We start from the raw sequence: 22,105 nt of genomic DNA, 5'->3' as shown, positions 1-22,105 counted from the left end.
TACTCTCCAGAAGCAAACATTTTTACCCCTAAAGCACAAACTGGCCCATTATAATATGCTGCAATCCCCCCTTGCAGCTCTGGGCCCAGGAAGAACTCTAAATGTCCAAAGTATTTACTCTTCTTAATCACCAATGTGATACTAAGTGAACTGGTTCTGTCATGGGAGTATAACTGATCATGTTTCCCCTAATAAAGACAGACACTTAGTTACCCATTTGTAATTTAGCCCAATGCAAAAGAAAGAGAGAAATTCTCTCAGACACTAAGTTAACATCACTTGCACATACCACAGAAATGTCAATTAAAATTCTACTGCAATCTTTCGAATATACTTTTCCAGTTCCAGGAATGTATATAAACCCATAGTGAAGTGACAGGCATATGAGGTAAGTCTTTAGCTCTATATATGTGTTAGTAGTCTTGGTTGATCATTGGTAGATGACATTCATGGAGTCAGAATACTTTTGACTTCCACTTGAAACTGTAGATTCCATGAATTCATCTTCATTCATCACCCATGTGTTTCGGAAAATGACTCTGCAAAGACTTGCTTTTGTTCCCTAATGCTGTAGTTCCTATTAAGCTATACCAAGGAATAAATGTTTCTTTCAAGAGCAGCACAGAGGCTGAGTTGATTTCCTGCTTTAAGAGATTACAAATGCTCTTAAGAACGTCTGATAGGAAGCACATTCCAACTTAGACTGCAACATTCTGGTGTATTTTTTACTCCATTTGCCATAGTAGTCTGGATGTGATAATGATAAAGGCTAACAGAATAAAAACACATGTTTTTATCCCAAGGACATACACCTTACTGGAGAATTTACTGTACCTGCAAAGATTCCATTTCTTCATCTTTTCTGTGGGTCTCCTCCAGCAGATCTACAATAAGAAAGTAAAATACCCATCAAAATACAATGTAAAAATGGGTTGCCTCTTATTGTCAGACCCAGTTCAGTCAGTAGCTTTGTTTCCAGTAACTGTTGCCTGGAAAGATAATTTGATGTTTAAGGGCGAGGAGAAAAGTAAAAGAGTTGCCTTCTGATCCCAACGGATGAGAAGTGCCGAGCTCTGGACCCTGCCAAGCCCAAGCTAGCTGAGAAGCCCTGGGAGGTCCTAGCTCTGGTGGAGAGACCAGAGAATAAGACCAACTCAATTAGAAATCCAAAATCACACCAATATTTTAAGAATTTGGCCGGGTGCTTATATAACTCTAAAGGAATGCAGAATTTTAAAATAAGAAAATTTTTTCTTTTGGAAAAAAAAATTAGAAACAAACCCTTTGCTCTTAAAATACACTCTCAAGCCAAGTTCCACCTCCAGAGTCAATTTTTATAACCAAATTAAAACATCCTGGAACAAAGGGTATTATTAAGGGAAGTAGAACACCACCTTAGCTGTAAAGTCCTATTGATTATCATTTCACACTGAGAGGGTGGGATGCAATGAAGCTACCTCTAGCCAAGAGTTTGGCATCATCTCAGAGACATTTGTGGCTGGAAGGGAAGGTAGTCAACTGAAGAGAGTTCTGTCTAAATGCATGCATGTAGCCATGGTATCTCAATGCCCTAAACTAATTTATGAATTTGCTATGAAGGAAAATATATTTGGCAAGCAGAATTTTCTGCCTGCAGCTACACCATCCTGTGCTATGATCTTATTAGATCTCACAAACCTAAAGAAGGGTGGGCTGAGTCAGAACTTGGATGGAAACAGGCAAGAAACACCTACAGCAGTACACATTAATATTAGTATTTGCCTTAGAGACTGTGCTGCATAAAGGAAAATAGAATTTACAGAAGTTATACATATATATATATATACATATATACACACACACACACACACACATATGTGTGTGTGTGTGTGTGTGTGTGTATGCATGTATATGTATTTCCCAGAAAGGCAAATGTAAATGTTTTTAGGAAGTGCTATGCTAGGTGTAGCAGGAAGCAATAACATAGCAGGTAACCAAGTCACACTGTCATAACTTGTCAAATCTGAGCAGGCAATATATTAATACTTCAGGAGACCTGGCAGATGATGTAATTGCTGGTGAGACCTCATGGCTAAGAGAGCAAGAGAGTGGCAAGCAACCCCTTCAAGATGTAATGCACTGGGATTAAGCATAAGAGGGAATTTTTGCTCTGTATCCCATAGAGGAGCTGACTGGTTCCAAACCTTCCTTATTCAGAGTTCCATCAATGAAGTGAAAGGAGTATGTCAATGTATAAGGTTGCATTTTTAAGGGGCTCTTGGTTGACACATCAGGTTCTTTAGCTATACAGTAAAAACTGACTTGGGGTGTGGTAGATTAAAGCACCTTTAATCATTCCTCTTCCTGCATCCTTACTCATCTGCATTGTAACATTGCAGCTAAAATATCAAGAGTTTGCATGCATCTTGTGTCTGGCCTGGCCTCCTGACTTGATCTGCTAAATAGAATATAGCAGAAGCAGCCCTGTGCCAATCAGTGTTGCAGGTTCAAGAAGGCTTGGGCACTTTCACTTTCCAATTTGGAACTCTGTTGCTGCCATATGAAGTCCAGGACAGCCTGCTAGGTGACAAGACCACATGGCCCAAGATTCTTCCCACCTCTGACACCCTGAAGGGTTGCTCTAACTGGCAGCCAGCTAATGCCCAGAAGCATAGCTGTTCAACTGACCTGAAAATTACTACAGATGACTCAGATAAGAGCCCCAGTTGAGAACGAACTGCCCAGCTGAGCCTAGTGGCAACTCCAATTCACAGAATCATGACCTACATACATGGAATTTGAGCATGCTTTGGTTATCCAGTACTCAGAAGGATGTAAGATACATGGAAAAAGAGAGTTCAGACTCTGGAGATAATAACAACTGGCCTGGGTGGGTAGGGATGTGAGTGGGATAAACTAATGTGCACTTTATCCTGGGTGTTTCTAATCTTTTTGTCACCGCACTCAAGATGAAATTCCATAACAGGAAGAGCTAATGAGCCTAGCTTAGATCTCCTGCCTACTGCTTGGCAAGGGGAAAGAATAGAGCACTTTCACTGATAATCCCAGAAGGATTGAACAAAGAACAGAAAGAATAGTTTCCAAATGCAAAATCAGGGTACTGTTAACAGAAGAAGGAGGGGTGGATATCAGGCCAAAATAACAGATGCCTACTCCAACTGGTTTCAGGAAATTGTGTCTTCAGCACAACTCTCTTCAGTATTTATGGGATATAAGACCACTACTGTGCCCCTGTGTGGACCTGACCATTTTGCTCCATTACTTCTGGATATTAGGAGGATTTCAGAGCTGGGCCTATGGTAATTCATTGCACTGTCTAATGGTACAGTGGACCTGTAGTGATGGATAGTGGGTTCATCAACCATTAAAGAAAACTGATCTTGTTCAAGAGTCAACCTGGTATGACAAACACCAAACTCCTCAGCTAAAATTTAGGGGATAAATAATCAGCACTGGATTACTTAAATAGCCAAACTCAACTCAGACATTTAATAAAATAAAGATGTAAAGAAGATCGGTCTACCAGCAGAACTTCACAGAATTACTGAAATTTAAAAATTAGGTTGTCAGTTTTCTCCAAATGCATAAATGTCATGCCACTCACCCAACAAAGTGGACACTAACTGCAGCGTTTGCTTTTAGACAGCTGAGCAAAACAACTGCAAAGGAACTGCTACAGTTGCATTCAAAATGTAGACCTCCTCTCTGTCCCCCTTCTTCCCGACTCCCCGCAAGCAGCCCTCATCCCAGTTTATAGGGAGGGTAAGTGGACACCTGCTTCTGTTTTGTTCTCTGTGCCACATCCCTTTCCTTTGAGAACTTCCTGTTCCTCTCCTCATGGGATTACTGTGCAAACCTTCAGTGAGAGGCCTAACTAACCTCTCCTGCCACAAAAGCAGGTCATGACCCTGGCTGGCTGGTCAGCCCACTTACCTCCCTGAGCATAAAAGCTAAGCAACATCAGCAGGAATCCTTTTTCAGGCACTAACATGGACACCAGGAGAGAATCCCCCCCCCCTCTTCTGAAACCACAAGCTTACACTAGCCGGGTGCTGCCCAGGCTGTATTTTCTACTACAGTGAAGGAGTCTGAACAACAATGAAGCTGGCAAAGAAGAAAGAAAAACCTACATAGGCAAAGAGTTGGTTGAGACAAGATCCACCCTTGCCTGAAACCCACATAACTTCTGGAATTTCAACACTTCTTTTTTTTTGCTTTTACTTAAATTAGCTTTAGTCAGATTGCTATCATTTTTAAGTCTTGGGATGTGTTGTATTAAAGACTCCTACTTTTATTCACAAACCTGGAAAACCTTGAGTTGGCAAGAACTTTCTATTCCACAGTGAAGTGTTTCATTCTACAATAAATAAATGAAGACATGAAGGTCAAAGGCGGCAAATGGTTGGACTGAGATTACCTAGTTACCTAGTACCTTTACCTAACTAGGGCCACGCCAGAGACTTGCTCTCCTGTCTTCCTGCCCTAGCTATCATATTATGCTCTCACTTGTACCATTCGGTACTTAACTGTACCCTTTTCTATATTGTTACTTTTTTAAATGCACACATTTGTATTCCTCTGACTTCCTTTAGGAGTTCTCCGATGTCAACAACTAGGACTTCAGTGACTTTATATCCATGTCCTCCTTAAGTACTGCCTCTCTACCTTTATTCAGCTTGGATCCCCAAACTGTCTTTTCTGCCTACATCACTCCTCCATGCAATTGCTCACTTGTTAGGTGTGTTGTTCAAGTACGTGCAGTTAGCATGATAAATGGGGTTATGAACCTGTGCTGTTAAAATATGGCTACTGGGCATCACTGAGAAGCGACTACTCCGCTGCAAGCAGACACAAGTTGAGAGACTATAAGTGAGGCTTCTGGATGGTTTGAAGTGACCTGACGCTGTGACAACTGAATGTGATCAGTGCACCTCATGAAAGTGAGCAATCTAGTTGTTACTGGCTCGGACCAGCTTTAGAACAAATGATCGGCATGGAAAAGGCTGAAGGGCTGCTCTGCTCCCTTGCTCACAATTGGCATGTTTTGTGTTTTGCTTTATTATTCTCTGGTTTGCTGTTCAATACAAACAGCAGTTCAACTGCCATGCAAATTGCTGTGGCTAAATGTGCTTCCATCAACATTAGTTAATGAATGATTTTTTTTTTTGGTGGAAAGGGAAGCAGTCCTGTGTATTTTCCTTGGATTGACTCCAACTCTTTAAATAAACTGATGCTAACTCATTATGACATATAGTCATTAGAGGGGGTTAAAATCCCAATTAAAAAAACAGGACATCATGGATGAGAATTGAAGAATCCAGTTGTTTTGCTTTGTTTTCTTTTTTCCCACTTTGCATTTCTCTGGCATGCTCAGGGTAATATATCATGACCATGTTTTTGGCTAAGACAATCTTGGACCACTTCCTTCACACTCTTTGCAACTAGTGAGCTGGCTGTTTAAGGATGTTTTATACTTTTTTATGTTGATTTGGTTCTTGGTAGCCAAGGGAGCAGATATGTTGTTTGTTTATTTGCTTTTAAAAGGGGAATTATATCCAGGTGTATATGAGCAACACATCCATCTAGGAACTTGACCCTTCACAGAAAGACTGGAGATCAAGTTTAGAAATGAAGTTTTCCCTTTAACCTTTACTATAAAATATCTCGTGCATATCATAACTCAGCCTAACTGGTATGGGAGAGAAAGTTATAGACACAAGGGCTTCAGACATAGCAACATTTATAACAACATATAACATATAACATTTATGACAGACTAGCATTGCCACAGAATACGGTTAATGAATGACTGCAGTTTAGAGAAAAGCATTCCGTTCCTGGTTCCTGTACTTGAATCAGTAATTCAGTGCTCCTGTTCAGTGTTACTCTATATGGCCTGACATTTACATAAAACAATAGATCATGTAAATTCTCCAAAGAATTAGGTATTTTAAAAAAGTAAATGTGTGCATTCCTCTTTGTGGGTGGCAGTTGTGGTATAGTGAAAATAACTAAATGAAACAGTGTACTACAACCCTTAAAGAGGTCATATATGATGGAGCTAGCCTCCCACAGTTGTATACTAGCAACTCAAGACACTGGCTGCATGCTGAATATAAATATCAAGGTCTCTTTTTCTTCTTTGGCTCTCCAGTTATTAGAATCATTGGCATTTTAGGGACAGAAGGGACCATTGAAGTAATCTACTTCCAGGCTTCCCTGACATACACACTTTTTGTTTTTTTTTTTAAGAAATAGGATTCTGTCTTATGAACAAAGTCATACATACTTTCAAGTGTATATCACAAATAAGTCATCTTAAAAGCTAAAGGAAGTTGCTTAGGTGGAAGCAGATGTGGAGGGCCTGTGGCCAGCCTAGTAGACTTGCTTCCTGTTATTCCCTGTGGTGCCGCGGTGGAGCTATAAAGCTCCAAATTGTGCTGATTGAAGCCCACTGATCTAACCCAATATCCCCAGATTTTACAGATGTGGACTGAGCTCTGAGAGAATAAAAGCCTCTGTCAATGTCACACAGCTGGTAAATAGAAGAACATAAACCTGACCCCAGACCTTGTGAACTATACCAGGGTCCAATATTTCTTTTCATAAAATACTGACCACCCTCTTTTGCATTTCAGATTTGTATTGAAATAATATACTATTCCAGGTTCCACCATAAGTGCCTACACATTTTTCAGTGCCTCCCCAAACCTATAGGGACCATCACTGAAGCACTTGTATAACACCAACAATCTATGAGAAGACCTACAGTTAATGGCTGTCCATAAAAAAAATCCCTCAACTCTGAGGATGACGTCAAAAGCTACAGCTGAACACTTGGCAAGGCAGTTGTTTCAGTAGGTGTATCTGACATACAACATACAGAATATCCCACAAAATTAAATAACAGGAAAATTTGATTAAATGAATGACAGCTGAATAGTTCGTCATCTTAATATAACATTTGTCAGTAAATCTTTTTCCTATCTCATTACACTAGCAAAGATAAACAGCATGAATGAATAACAATATGACTCTACACTGGCCAAGATTCCTCAAAAACAATCAAATGCATTGATTTTAAATCAACATATGTAAAACATTTAAAACAGTGTCTGGTACACAGTAAGAATTATACATATGTGTGTGTGTGTGTGTGTGTGTGTATATATATATATATATATATATATAATTATCTAAAAATAATTACACTTCAGTAAGTCTGTTAGAATCAGTAAAATGTGTAAAAGATAATCAGCTGCATTTTAAAACAAGTAAAAAAAGCTCTCATATACTGCTGTTAGACTCCATGATTAGTGACTACATTATTTAGAACTCTGCCATACCTACTGCCACCCACTGGTACATATCTGGATATACCACAATGAGTTAAGAGTTTTCTCATCAGGCCTAACCACAGAAAACACACAGATTAAAATGAAGAACAACATTCAAAAAGTACGGCTATCCTCTGTGGTTTCTCTCAGACACTGAAACAACATACTGGGCAACAGATGGAGCCCAAATGGTCCAAAAATGAAAAGCCTATAATCCACTGTCTGTCTTGGGTATGTGGTAAAACATCCAAATACAGGTACCCATGTTTTATTTGATGTCAGTATCTGGTGAAAGTTTTTGGTGAAACTTTCCATCTTGACAACTTTAGAGATTTAAAGCCTTGTTTCCACTAAACAGCTACACTACAGAAACAAAAAAATAATCTACCTGATTCCTTCTTACTCTTGGCTTTGGCACAGAGAAGCTTCAAGATACAGAATGAAAGTTCTGACACAGTTAACTACGATTTTTGTCACTAAACAAGAACAGCAGAGAAAAATGAGAACATATTCATTAGGAAACAAGTGACGGTCCTGAATTGGTCTGAGGGCTGTCTTGTTCAAAAGGACTACATGTGACAATTAGCAAAATGAGCAAGAGAAATGTATGATCTATTGTAAATACCACTTTCATCTTGTAGTTTATTCTAGTTTTAGACTCATAAGGTGCAAGTGGATATGTATTTTGGGGTCTATAGAAGTCCACAGTATTTGACTAGTTCTTTTATCATCTTCTGTTTAACAAAAGCTATGAATTTTTTGCCGGATTCCTGAAGCACTTACTACTAAAACAGATGTAGGCTTTCTAGGACTTCTAGATTCACGAGTCTACCCTAGATCTACCTACTCTAACTACATCATAAACAAAATTCTAAAAACCAAACATGAAGAACAAATTTTGAAAGCAGGTTTTTCTCTCTCATAATACCTTACTTACATGGAGAAAATAATTAGAATGTTAGTGAATTCTCATTAGAAACCATGGAAACCATAACACATTTTTTTAAATACTGAAAGAAGAGAACTGAGAACTCATAATCTTGTATGCAGTAAAAATATCCTTCTGGAATTAAGGTGAAGTCAATATATTCTCAGGAGGAAAAATTGAGATAACTTATTGCCAGCAAACCTACACAAAAAAAAATATGAATAAAGAAAGTTCTCAAAGAGAGAAGAAACAATAAAAGAAAAAAACCTTAGAATATCAGTATCAGGAAGAAAAAATAAACACAGCAATACAAAATATGGATAAATCTAATAAATTTCCCTTTTACAATTATATTTGATGTTTGAAGCAAAAAAATTAACACTATCTGATGTGGTTCTAATTGGATACAGAGGAAATATTTAACACAGTATATTAAAAAGACGAAAAGCAAAAGAACACAAAGGTTAGAAAGGTTTCTACTCTTCAATCTGGTGTAACGGCCATACCAGTAGCCTGTGATATCTATGTACATATAATGCAACGGTTAGAGCAACCACTCAAAAGGCTATATGAAGAGATGTACTCAAAAACACAATTGATGAATCAAAATGGAATTCTAAAAAATGCTCAAATAACCCCCAAGAAGGCATAAAAAACATAGAAAACACAAATGGCAGACTTAATTCCTAACATAAGAATAATTACATTATATGAAAATGGCCTGAATACACCAATTAAAAGAGATAAATTGGCAGACTGGATTACTGACCACTCTGCATTAAACCGTGAGATGACCCATGGACCCTGCTATAAGCTGTCTATAAGAAACTCACCTCAAATATAATTAAATAGGTAGGATAAAAGTTAAAAAAAAAATACACCATGCAAACACGAATGAAAAAAAATCAGGAATGATTATAGTGATAGGAGATAAAGTAGGTTTCAGAGCAAAGAATATTACGATAGAGAGGGGCATTATATAGTGATAAAAGGGCTAATATACCAAAGACACATATATATGTGTTCCATATATATATATATATATATCTGTCCTATATATGTATATACTAAACAACAAAACTGTAAAATATGTGAAGGAAAATAGAAAAATTCAAAATTAGAGTTGGAGACATTGACATGCTTCTCTTAACAACTGATAGTACAACTAGACAGAAGATCATCAAATTTATACAGAGACATTTAGCAAGGATATATAATCATAAATGTAACAGAGAAACCTCTCAAGACTTGGAAGCTAAACACTACTAAATAATCCATAGGCCAAAGAGACTGTCTCAAGGGAGATAAAAAAAAATCATGAACTGAATAAACATGGAAGGCCAACATTTCAAAGGCTGTGGGACACAACCACAGCAGCGCTGAGAGGGAAATCTACAGCACTAAGAGCATGCGTGCTTTAGGAAGGAGAGAAGTCTTGAATCTTTGCTCCTGCTTCTCAAACCTAAAGAACAACAACAAAATAAATTTCAACTAGTGAAAAGAAGAAAAAAGGTAAGAACAGATGCCAGTGAAATTGAGAACAGGAAAATAATAGAGAAAAATCGATGAAACAGAGTAGGCTTCTTACATTGTTCAATAAAATTGACAAACCTTTAGCAAGATTGACCAAAGACAGAGAGAGAGAGAGAGAGAGAGAGAGACAGAGACAGAGAGACAGAGAGACAGACAGAGAGAAAGAAGGAATGGGGGAGGAAAAGAAAGTGGGAGAGAGAAGGAAAGGCTGAGAAATTACTATTATCAGGAATGAAACAGGATAACACTACAGATCCTGCAAATATCAAAAAGATACTAAGGGAAGACTAAGCAACTCTTCATATATAAATTTGACAACATATGAAACGGACCACTTCTTTAAAAAGTGAAAAGTGCCATAACTTACTCAATATGAAATACATAATTTAGATAGCCTTTATCTAGTAAGGACATTGGAACTTCATTTAAAACTCCCAGAAGAGAAGCCTCCAAGCCAGAAGGTTTCACTGTTGAACTCTACCAAATGTTTCAAGAAGAATTGGTACCAACTTTACACAATCTGTTCCAGAAAACAGAAAAGGGAATATGCCCCAATTTATTTTATCAAACTACTGTCACCCTGCTACCAAAAATACACAGACAGTTAAAAAAAAGAAGACAGCAGCTCCCTCCTAAATATAGATATAGAAATGCCTAACAAAATATTAGTAAATATAACACTATATCAAACAATTTTATATCATGACCAAGTTGGGTATATTGCAGGGATGCAAGTTTGGTTCAATATTCAAAAAATCATCTTAACAGGTTAAAGAAGAGAAATCGTATCAATTATTACATTAAAAAACTACTTGATAAAATTCATCACACATTCATGATAAAAAAAACTCAGAGAAAAAGGAACAGAAGGGATCTTCCTCAACTTGATAAAGAGCATCTATAAAAAACAACTATAATTAGTAGTGAAAGATGATGTTTTCCCATTAAGATCAGAAATAAGGCAAGAGAGCTCTCTCACACAATTCTTATTCAACATGGAATTAGAAGATCTATCCAATGACACATGAAATAAAAGGTACGCAGATCAGGAGCAAAGAAATGAAAGTATCCCTATTTGTAGATGACAGGATTGTCATTAAAAAATCCCAAAGAATCTACCAAAACAAACAGACAAACAACAACAAAAAGCTCCTGGAATCAATAAACGAGCTCAGCAAGGTCACAGGATATAAGATAAACATACAAAAATTGATTATATTTAAATATATTAGGAATGAAGGATATGGAGATCTAAATTAAAAATTATAATACCAATTGAAAAGATGCCCCAAAATGAGATAGTTCACTGCAAATTTAACAAGACATAAAAAGGATTCATATGCTGAGAACTACAAAATAATGGTGAAACATACTGTGTTCCTGGTCATACTGTAAAGATAACAATTCTCTCCAAATTAGCATAAAAGTTCAGTACAATTTCTATTAAAATCCAAGTAATATTTTTTGTAGCTAATGACAAGATTATTCTAAAATTTGTATGGAAGGGAAAAGGAACTAGAGTAGCTCAAATCAATTTTTAAAAAGACAAGTAAACTGTAAGAAATCAGTCTACCCAATTTCTAGACTTACAGACAAGACTGTGTGGTCTTAGTGGAAGTATATGCACACAGAGCAGTGGAAAATACAGAGCACCCAGTTAGAGAAACGGAGAACAGATCAGTGGTTGCCAGGAGTTACGGATGGAGTAGGGGGGAAAGGAAGTGCAGGTGGTTATAAAAGGCAACATGAGGAATCCTTGTGATGATGGAAATGTTCTGCATCGTGACTGTACCAATGTCAATATCCTGATTGTGATGTTGCACAATATTCTATTGGGTGAAAAATGGGTAAGGGAATCTTTGTGTATTATGGGATCTCTCGGTATTATTTGTCACAACTTCATGTGAATAGAAAACCATTCTCAAAATAAAAAGTTTAACTTAAAAATTCAGAAAAACTTTAGGTAAAATTACAGATATGGACATTACAATTGGTTAATTAATTGATTGACCAATTACTTTCTGAGGTCAGTGTCAAAACATCTGCCATTTTCCATCTATCCTTATTGCAACTGGCCTAGTCCAGACAGCCATCTTCCCTTTCCTAGACACAGACATATTTATATAGCAAAGAATATGGCTTGACACTCTACTACTACTAAAATAAACAAACAAACAAACAAACAAACAAACATGACATTAGACATGCTGAGGAATACAGAGAATAAGCTTTGGTGTCAGAGTCAACTTGGACATACATAATCTTATCTATCTACTACTCTTTCCTCCAGGCTAAAATGGGGATAAAAATGCCAAAATTATAGGCTTCTTATAATGATATGAAATAATGTACATTACTTTCTCAATTAATAGCTATTGTCCTCGTGATTATTCATCATACCTGTACAAAGATATGACGGTTATTACTGATTATGAATATAAATTGTATCAAAGATTAGAAAGCCCTGCTTTTGCAAGAGAGAAAATAATTGGGTAAAATCCCACATTGATAGGATAAACAATATCAATACTCTTTTGAATATTGTATTATGTTCTGAAGACTGGACTCTACTGTATTATTGCCTCTTCCTCCCCATGTCTTATAAACTGGAAATTATGTCCTTTTTTGTTGATTTGAATTCATGGGACTCAATACACTGGAATGTTGTGAAACATACAATGCAGCTTTTATTAAATCCAAAATGAATGGTATGGGGTTTGAAAAGCTGTTACTAAAACTTTCAGAAAAGCAATGATATCTTTAAGTTCTATAAATTGTATCTCAAAAATGTTTCCTAAAATTTTCATCTGAATTACTACAATAGCCCCCTGCCTGCATTCCCTACCCCCAGTCTGTTATCACTTAACATTCCCCTACACTGCTCAGAGCTATAAATCTGAAACAGATATGCTCATGTCATTCTTTGTTCAAAGACATACTGTGGCTTTTAACTGCTTATAGTACTGGATTCCATCTGTGCTACTGCAAGTGATTGTTTGGTCACTGAGTCCTGGAGTGTGTCTGATCATGTATTTTAGGGATATCCTGACCTTAGTAGAAAGAAGATCTTAAATTTAGTTTTGATGTTCTCCATGGATATAGGGGAAGTGAAAAATAATGAAATGCAGGAATCTAGTATTTCCCATGCTGCAACAGATAAAGCCCAAACTCCTTAGTGCATTGTTTATAAATGATCTGTCTACAGATTTACTTCCAAGACCACACTGTCTTTGGTCATCACTTGAACACCGCCTCACATTATCTGTAATGATCTTCCTGGACTTCACTAACTAGAAAGTATCTAACCATTCTTCAAATCCCAGCTTAAAACAAATATCCTCTATTGATTTTCACAAACCATCACATGCCCAAGCACCACTCATATCTGTAGAGAGATTGTTTCTGCTTCTGCCTTCCAAGAGTACTTTGTTTCTACTTTTATTAGTTACTCTATTATAGTTAATTGTTATACTTTTGGGTCTGCTAACAGAAGAAAAACTCTTTGATAAGTATGAAGTTCAGGTGCTTTAGATCAGAATATTGCTAAAGAAACATTTACTGAGTAAAACCAAGTCTTTAGACTACATTAAAAACCAAATTTGTTACAAATGTGGGGAAGGGAGAGAAGAGGAAACATATACTGCTACCTTGCTCTCCTCCATCTTCACATCTACACCAGGTATCTGGAAAACTGGAGAGGTCAAAAGCTCACTATTTTGGACTGATAAAGAAATTCACAGACTTGATATATGTGCTTCAAGATAAGAACATTAGATGACAAACCAGATGATACAAAATAGGCAAACATTATCAGCACTTCAAAATAATTATTCTGCAGTTATAACTATAATTTACTTCATTACATTTTATATTAGCCTTCCATATTTCATCCCTTCTAATCTTTCTGAAATGATTGGAACTTCCTGTTCCAAAAGTAGTTATCCTCTGGCAAAAGTCAAAAGAATCTAGTTAGATCTGAAACAAAGGAAAACGTTTTTTTCTTGTACCTAATTCAATTCTACTATTAAAAAATGATAAAGATTTGATCAGATTCAGTGACTCAAGTCTCAAGTACAGTTAATTGATACTCAGATGGAAACTCAGGCCACTGAGGTGCCTATTCTTTTCACTTTTACTACACCATGAAAGGTTAAAAAAAAAAGAATACAATTTATTCAGTGTATCTCAAAATATTCCATACAATAATAAACAAGACAAACACTACATCTATACACCTCGGTATAGTGTCAGTACCTTGGTGTAGATGTCAGATCTGAGATTGGGATTGTTTGACAATGAGGACACTAATATCACAAAACCTATCACTACACAGGCTGATCAGTGATGCTCAAATTCCTGGCCAAGTTCCTACCAGACCCATTTAAAAAAGGTATGGTTTCCTTAGCATGGTGGGAAAATATCTCAATGAGAATCAGGAGGATCTGGGTTCCAGCTCTTCCTCTGCGATTAGTTAGCTAAATAGATTTGTAAGAATGGCTACTTAATCTCTCTTGGCCATAGTGATCATGTCAATAGAATAATGGGAGTAGACTACATTGTGAAGATCTCTCTAGCACTGAAATTTTAAGCATTTACTTGGGTAGGTTGCCGCATGGTCCCTACATGTTAGTTGTTGTCTCTCAGTTGAGTGGCTCAACTGTATGAGTACTAAGTATTCCAAATTAATATGGATGATAATCATCCCCCAGAAACTTTTTGGAAACCCAAATAGATTCTTCACTTAGTTTTAGTAATTATTCCTATTGTTAGAACTGTTTATAGATAATAAGGACCTATTTATGACAAATTCATTCTCATTCACCTGTAGTATCTATTGGCTTTTTGTTATACCCAGGGTAAATACACTTTAGATAATAACAAATATTCCCTTTTTGTTCTTCAAATCCTCACAATTACAATAATTCTTCTATATCTTCCTAATTAGAGTCCCTTTTAAATTCCAGTAAGCAAATTAAATCAACTGTTTCATCTAGAAGTAGAAAAACAGCACAGAATGGATTTTTACACAAATGTATGTATTATATAACACAAATATTTTGATTTGCCAGATCAGTTTCTTTTCTTGTCAGTGTCAAGGAAAATAATAATAATAAAAAAAGGCCTAAGATTGGCTTCAAAGCACCGCTTCCCCCAAACCAGGCAGCAGGCAGACCTTCTAAAAGGCAGTCAATCATACCAAACCCAGTTCATGAATAGGGAGGATTGGTATTTCAGTTGTTTTCATCCCTTACTATTAACGAGAATTTTAAATGCGTATCTCATTTAAACAGAAGGGATTCAAAAAGTACCCAGCTAATTGGTAATAAAAAAATAATAAACTACAACAGTCTCCAATATAAGTTTACAACACAAAAAGAAAAATTTAAATGAGTGTTTTCTTGGGTGTTACATTCAGATGGCAAACGGTTTTCATGGATAATCTCACACACAGGTCATTGCTTCCTTTAATTAGTAACTTTTGCTAAATGTAAGAAAGCCCCAAGTAATTTTTAAAACTGATTACAACTGCCTAGTCCATTAACAAATTGTCATATTAACACTGGCCACATCGTACTGCCTATCTTTAAAGGTTACTCATTTCATTTTCATAGATTTTAATTAACTTTTCCTTTCCCACTAGGGTTGATCATTAAACAGTGACAGAGGTATTTTGCCTTTTTTTTGCTTCTGAATCTGCAGCACTTTGACGGAAAAAAAGTTCCAAAATATGTGGATCCCAAATTAGATGGTGATAGTGACTTATGGATATTTTCAAAGAAGCCAGGTTCTATGAACTCCACTGGCACACTGAATCAATTCCATGTTGCCACATACTCTGGAAGTCTTAAATTTCTCTTTCCATCAGCAGCTTCCCTTATTTGCATTAGCTGGGAACAGTACATATAATCATAACTGACAGGCTACAGGAAGTTTAGGCTTATAAAACAGCAAAAGGAAAGGAAAATTTTCATTGTTTAGATTCCCTAAAGTAGAAACTGTTATCTTTGTTTGGGGAAAGAATGTACTGTACTTGCAGCCTAATCCCTAAGGTTTAGGTAGGTCTACGTATGAGTTTATAAGAGACCTCAAGGATTCTGTTCTCAGTGACCTCTTTTCCCAGCACTTCCAATATAAATATCTGCAGAGAGCAGGAGAGTTCATGAACACCATGATATTACATATATATGATTTCTGTTCAAATGTCGCCTTATCAAAAAGGACTTCCCTGATCTAAAAATTTCTAAAACCACACATACTCTTCTCTGCCCTCATTACTCGCTATACTCTTACCCTGCTTTGATATTGACATATTATATAAAAATATATATATCAACAATATCAAGGACTATATATAAAGAGAAATACATGCAGCTCACTTGCACAATAAATATGTATTCAAAAAGATAAATACATACTAAGAAAAGATTGAAGCTACATAAATAGCTATGGTAAGTTATTGGATAACAAAAATAACACTCAATGTCAGAAAGAGGAGGAAGAAGAAGAGTGAGAAACAACTGCAAAAGACACGTGGAAAGGACTGTTATTCCTATAACTTAGCCCTCCTTTTCCCAAGGTAGATCTCATTTTTAAGTCCTGTCCTCACATACGTAACCACACTTTTAACACCTCCTCTGGTTCTCTCTCCGTTGTATCTATTACAACTTAACTCTCCTTGAAGGTGTGGCTTCAGTCCTACTGTTCCACTGCTCTTCTAGGAATATGCCATTGATATAACCTCAGGGTCTTTGCCAAGACTGATTCTTCTCCCTGCAACACCCCTGGCATTCAATCCTTCACTTCATTTAAGTGTCTGCTCATGTATCACCATATCAGAAAGGACTTTGCTGATCTAAAAAGATCTAAAAGAGTATACACATCTGTCCCAGCCTACCCTGCTTTTATTTCCTTTTTTAAGTGCTTTTTGACACATGGAACATTGTCTGTATATTTGCTTAACCGTTTATTGTATTTTCCCCCATACCAGAATCTAAGCATCATGAAAACACTGGTTTTGTTTATTCAGGTTACTAAGTATCTCAGGCATCTAGTGCAGGGCCAGGCACATCGGAGATGCTCAGTGAATACTTGCTGAATAAGTGAATCTAATTCTAGCATTCCTACTAATGTAAAATTGCATTTTATACAACAAAAGTTATATCTCATTCACATCTTCATTTTCCTCCAGAACCAACCTGACATGGCTGAAAATACTTCCCAGTGCCTTTAGATTGTAATCCACGTTCCCCTTATGGATTAGACTCTGTTTAATTTTCTAGTTTTATCTTTCACCATCTTTTTCCATATTCTAAAAAAATTACAGTCATGCTAAACTATTTGCAGTTCTTAAATGTAGAATGTGCTCTTCAACTTCTAAATCCAAGTCTATTTATTCTTCCTGGAGTGCTCCATTTACCACATTTACCCTGACTAACTCTTATTTGTCCTTTAGGATCCAGCAAAGCTTTCCCATGTGGGGTTAGAGACCCTTAAAAATTGCTCTCACAGTCACTAATCTGTGCTTTGCTTCAACACAGAACTTTCATACTGTTTTTCAAAGTAATAATGGTCTCCTTATCTGTGGTCCTCCTCCCTTATTACATGAGGGCTCTTTGGAGACTGCAAAGCTTTGCCCTTATTCAACTCAGTACCTGGAACCAGTAAATACTTAGTGAATACTGACTAAATGAATGTATATTATGAATGATACTTTTAAAAAGTATTCTAGTTTTTGAGATATGAGAGATATTTTTCTTGAATAATGACTTGAGAATATTGGAGACATACTATGATATTGTAAAGACTAAGATCACAAGTCTCTATACTAGAGCTGATATTTTCAATAAACTATATTTGTTACATGTAATTTCAAATACAAGGCTGGGAGATATTTTAAACCTAGTAAAGCATTTGGATAAATAAATATTATGAAACTGGGAAGGGCTAGGCATGACTCATTTTTTTTTCAAAAGGTAACCTTGGTTAATATTTCAAGATTTGCTTATAAACTGAAACTCCTCGCCTGTAATTGACTTTGAATCTTTTAAAACCAAAACACTAAGCCATATATCTTGAACTTCATATCATATAAAATATGAATTTTGCTTAAGATGTGAATTTAGGGATTCTATCATGGTAGTCCCCTCAATGATGTCCCTCTGCCCTCTCAGCTGGGTGAGCGTTTGTCTACTTTCCCAGATGGTGACAGACTTGCACTTTGCTTCAGCAGGTCTCCCTTGAGCCAAAAACACATTTTAGATGTAATTATGGGAGCAGTCTGTGGCAGTGGAAAACCAAAGTTAACTGAACCACATGGAAATAAAACCCATGTCACTGGTGTCATTACCAGTATTCTCTAACCAACAGAGTTAACCTCAGTGTAAATAGCAAGTAAAAATAGAACAACTCTCCATCTTTTGGAGAAATCAGTCCCTTTGGAAAGAATGCAATAAAAAGGAAACACCTGGACTCATATTTTTTTGGATCAAAAGAGAATACAAGTATTGATTTTCTAAAAATTATACATGTATGTGAGTAAAAAAAAGTAAAACAATTGAAAAAAAAGTTTACAGTGAAAGGAAAGATTCATGGATCTGCATAAATAAAGGAAAAACACTGAAGAAGGAATAGTAAAGGTATTATAAAAACTTGCATTTTTTTATTCTTAAATGACCTAACAGATAACAGTTCATCCAAAATAGGGATAGCAGCAATGTATTAAATTATGTATGCTTATGTACATGTATTATATGTGTATGTGTATATGTATGTATATACCTAGATATGCCAATGCGTACTTAGTGAAATGAATAACAACAATGATATAAAGAATGGGAGGGAAGAAAATTAGGATTTTTTATTATTATAGGTACTGATACTACCTATGAGGTAGCACAGTGTTATTTTAAAGTGAACTTGAATTCACTGTAACTGTATATTGCAAATTCTAGAGCAAACACTAAAAAGGTTTTTAAAAAGTATCTGATGTCAGTTATAAGAAAGAGATAAAATGGAACCATATAAAATGCTGAATTAAAACCACAAAAGGCAGAAAAATAGTGGAAGACAAACATCAGAACAAAAAAAGAACAGCAAATAAAACAGTGACAAATATAGTAGATATTAAATCATCTATGCATATGGCATCACTTTGAATGTCAATGGTCTAAATGAATGCAGATTCTCAAAGTGGATCATAAAATAATGTGACCCAACTATCTGTTACCTACAAGAAATCCACTTTAAATATAAAAAACACATACAGATTACAAGTAAATGGATCGAAGAAAATAAACCATGCTAATACTAACAGTAAGAAACCTGGAATAGCTATATTAATTTCAGACAGAACAGACTTCAAAGCAAAGAAAGTTATTAGGGATATATAAGGGCATTACATAATGATGAAGGGGACAATTTTCCAAGAAGCCATACAATTCTTAACACACGTATGCACCTAACAACAGAGCATCAACCTGCATGAGAAAAAAACAGATAGCAATACGAGGATAAATAGATGCATCCACTGTCATAGTTGGAGACTTCAACAACATTCTATCAAAAATGGATGGAAGCAGCAGGCAGAAAATCAGTAAGGATATAGTTGAGTTCAATACCATTGTTAAATTCAGTCCAGTCAACTGGACATAACTGACATCTATAGACTACGTCATTTGACAACAGCAGAACACATAATATTTTCAAGCTCACATAGAAAATTCACACAGATAGACCTCATTCTGGGCCATAAAACACACCTTAATAAATTTAGAAGAATAAAACATGCAATGCCTTCTTTCAGACCACAATGGAATTAAACTAGTAATCAGTAAGAGAATAACTTAGAAATCCCCAAATATATGAAGATAAAAACACTACATGTCTAAATAACACACGGGTCAAATAAAATATATCAAGAGAAATTAAGAAATATTTTAAACAAATCCAAAAGCTAGTTCTCAATAAAGATCAATAAACTTGATAAGCCTCTAGCTAAGCTAACTAAGAAAAAAGAGAGGACACAGACGACTAATACTGGAAATGAAAGAGGAGATATCACTACAGACCCTATAGAAATTTAAAAAGACAATAAAGGAATACTATTCATTGTATTCAGAATAACTCTATGCCCACAAATTAGATAACCTATATGAAACAGACAAACTCCTTGAATGACACAATCTACCAAAATTCATGCAGGAAGAATAAATACTATGAATAGGTTTATGTTTTTCAAAGAAATTGCATTAATAATTAATAACTTTCCAAAACAAAAAGCACCAGACACAGATGGATTCACTGGTTAATTCTACCAAACATTTAATGAGGAAATTATACCAATTCTCTACAATCTCTTTCAGAGGATGTTAGAAGAGGGAGTGCCTCCTAACTTATTCTACAAGACCAGAATTATTCTAATATACAAACTAGCAAAGATATTGCAAGAAAACTGCAGACAAATATCTCTTATGAATACAGATGCAATAATCCTTAACAAAATAGTCATAAATTAAACCCAACAATGTATAAAAAGAATTATACACCACAAAAAAGTGTGATTCATACCTGATATGCAAGGCTGATTCAACATTTGACAATCAATAAATGTAGTAAGCCATCAAATCAACAGATTACAAAAGAAAAAACATGATGACATCACTAGATACAGAAAAAAGGACTTGACACAGTCCAATACCCATTCATGATAAAAAGTCTCATGAAACTAGGAATAAAAGGGAAATTTTCAAACATGATAAAAAACATCTAGAAAATATTTACAGCTATGTCATACATAAAGGTAAAAAACTTGAAGTTTTCCCTCTAAAGATGCCCCTTTTCATGACTCCTTTTCAATATTATACTGGAGGTAGTGTAATAAAACACAATGGGAAATAAAAAGCATATAGATTGGGAGGGAAGTGTAATAAAACTCTTTGTTCATAGATGACATGATTGCTTATGTAGAAAATCTGAAATAATCAACAAAGAAAATTGGAGCTAATAAGTGACTACAGCAAAGGAGCAGGATATAGGGTTAATACACAAAAGTTGATTGCTTTCCAATATACCTAAAATGAACAAGTGGCATTTAAAATAAAAAACACAATACTATTTACTTTAGCATCCCCCAAAATGAAATACTTAGCTATAAATCTTAAAAAGTATGTAAAGGATTTATTTGAGGAAAACTACAAAACTCTGATGAACAAAATCAATGAAGAACAAAATAAATGGAGAAATATTCTATGTTCATAGCTAGGAAGACTCAATATCATCAAGTTGTCAGTTCTTCCCAACTTGATCTGATTGAATGCAATTCTAATCAAAATCTCAGTACGTTATTTTATAGACATTGACAAACTGATTCTAAAGTTAAATGAAGAAGCAAAAGACACAGAATAGCCAACAGTGTTGAAGGAGAAGAACAAAGTGGGAAGACCGATGCTACCTGACTCCACAAGTTACTATAAGGCTTCAGAAATCAGGACAGCGTGGTATTAGTGCAAGAACAGATCAACGGAACAGAATATTAAACCCAGAAATAGACCCACATAAATGTAATCAACTGATCTTTGAAAAAGCAGCAAAGATAATACAATGAAGCCAAGATGGAACAAATGGGCCTGAACAACTGGATACCCACATGCAAAAAAAAAAATGAATCAAAACACAGACCGTACATCCTTTACAAAAATTAACTCAAAATGGACTACTGACCTATATGTAAAATGCAAAGTTATAAAAATCCTAGAAGTTAACACAGGAGAAAGCCTATGGCCTTGAATACAGTGATGCCTTTTCAGATACAACACTGAAGACATGATCCATGAAAGAAATAATTGATAAGATGGTTTTCACTAAATTAAAACTTCTGCTCTGTGACAGAAAATATAAGAGAACTAGAAGACAAGCCATAGTCTGGGAGAAAATATTTGCAAAAGACACATCTGACAAAGGACTATTATACAATATACACAAAAAGTTCTGAAACTTCAACAAGAAAACAACAACAAAAAAGATTAAAAAATAGCCCAAAGACCTTAACAGACACTTCACCAAAAAAGATATACAGATGGCAAATAAGCATATGAAAAGATGACCCACATAATATGTCATCAGGGAAATTCAAATGATATACCACTACTACCACTACACATCTACTGGAATGGCCAAAATATGGAATACTGGTAGCAGCGAATGCCGGGGAGGATGTGGAACAACAGGGACGCTAATACATTGTTGGTGGGAATGCAAAATGGTACAGCAACTTCTGACAACAGTGTGGCAGTTTCTTATAAAACTAAAC

The 22,105-nt window shown here is 35.7% G+C and overlaps 1 protein-coding gene across 6 annotated transcripts in view; it reads right to left on the bottom strand.

Annotated features, from left to right (window-relative positions):
- The window catches only part of CEP128 (centrosomal protein 128), a 397,887-nt gene that overhangs the window by 75,978 nt on the left and 299,804 nt on the right, over positions 1–22,105 (bottom strand). For all 6 annotated transcript variants that reach the window (XM_073242024.1, XM_073242028.1, XM_073242029.1 and 3 more), the window contains one exon: positions 835–884. In XM_073242024.1, coding sequence (XP_073098125.1) covers positions 835–884 — 50 coding nt within the window. The remainder of the gene's footprint in view (positions 1–834; positions 885–22,105) is intronic.

The sequence above is a fragment of the Manis javanica genome, chromosome 8 (assembly GCF_040802235.1).
Source record: "Manis javanica isolate MJ-LG chromosome 8, MJ_LKY, whole genome shotgun sequence".
Taxonomy (NCBI): domain Eukaryota; kingdom Metazoa; phylum Chordata; class Mammalia; order Pholidota; family Manidae; genus Manis; species Manis javanica.
This window is presented reverse-complemented; position numbering and strand designations above follow the sequence as displayed.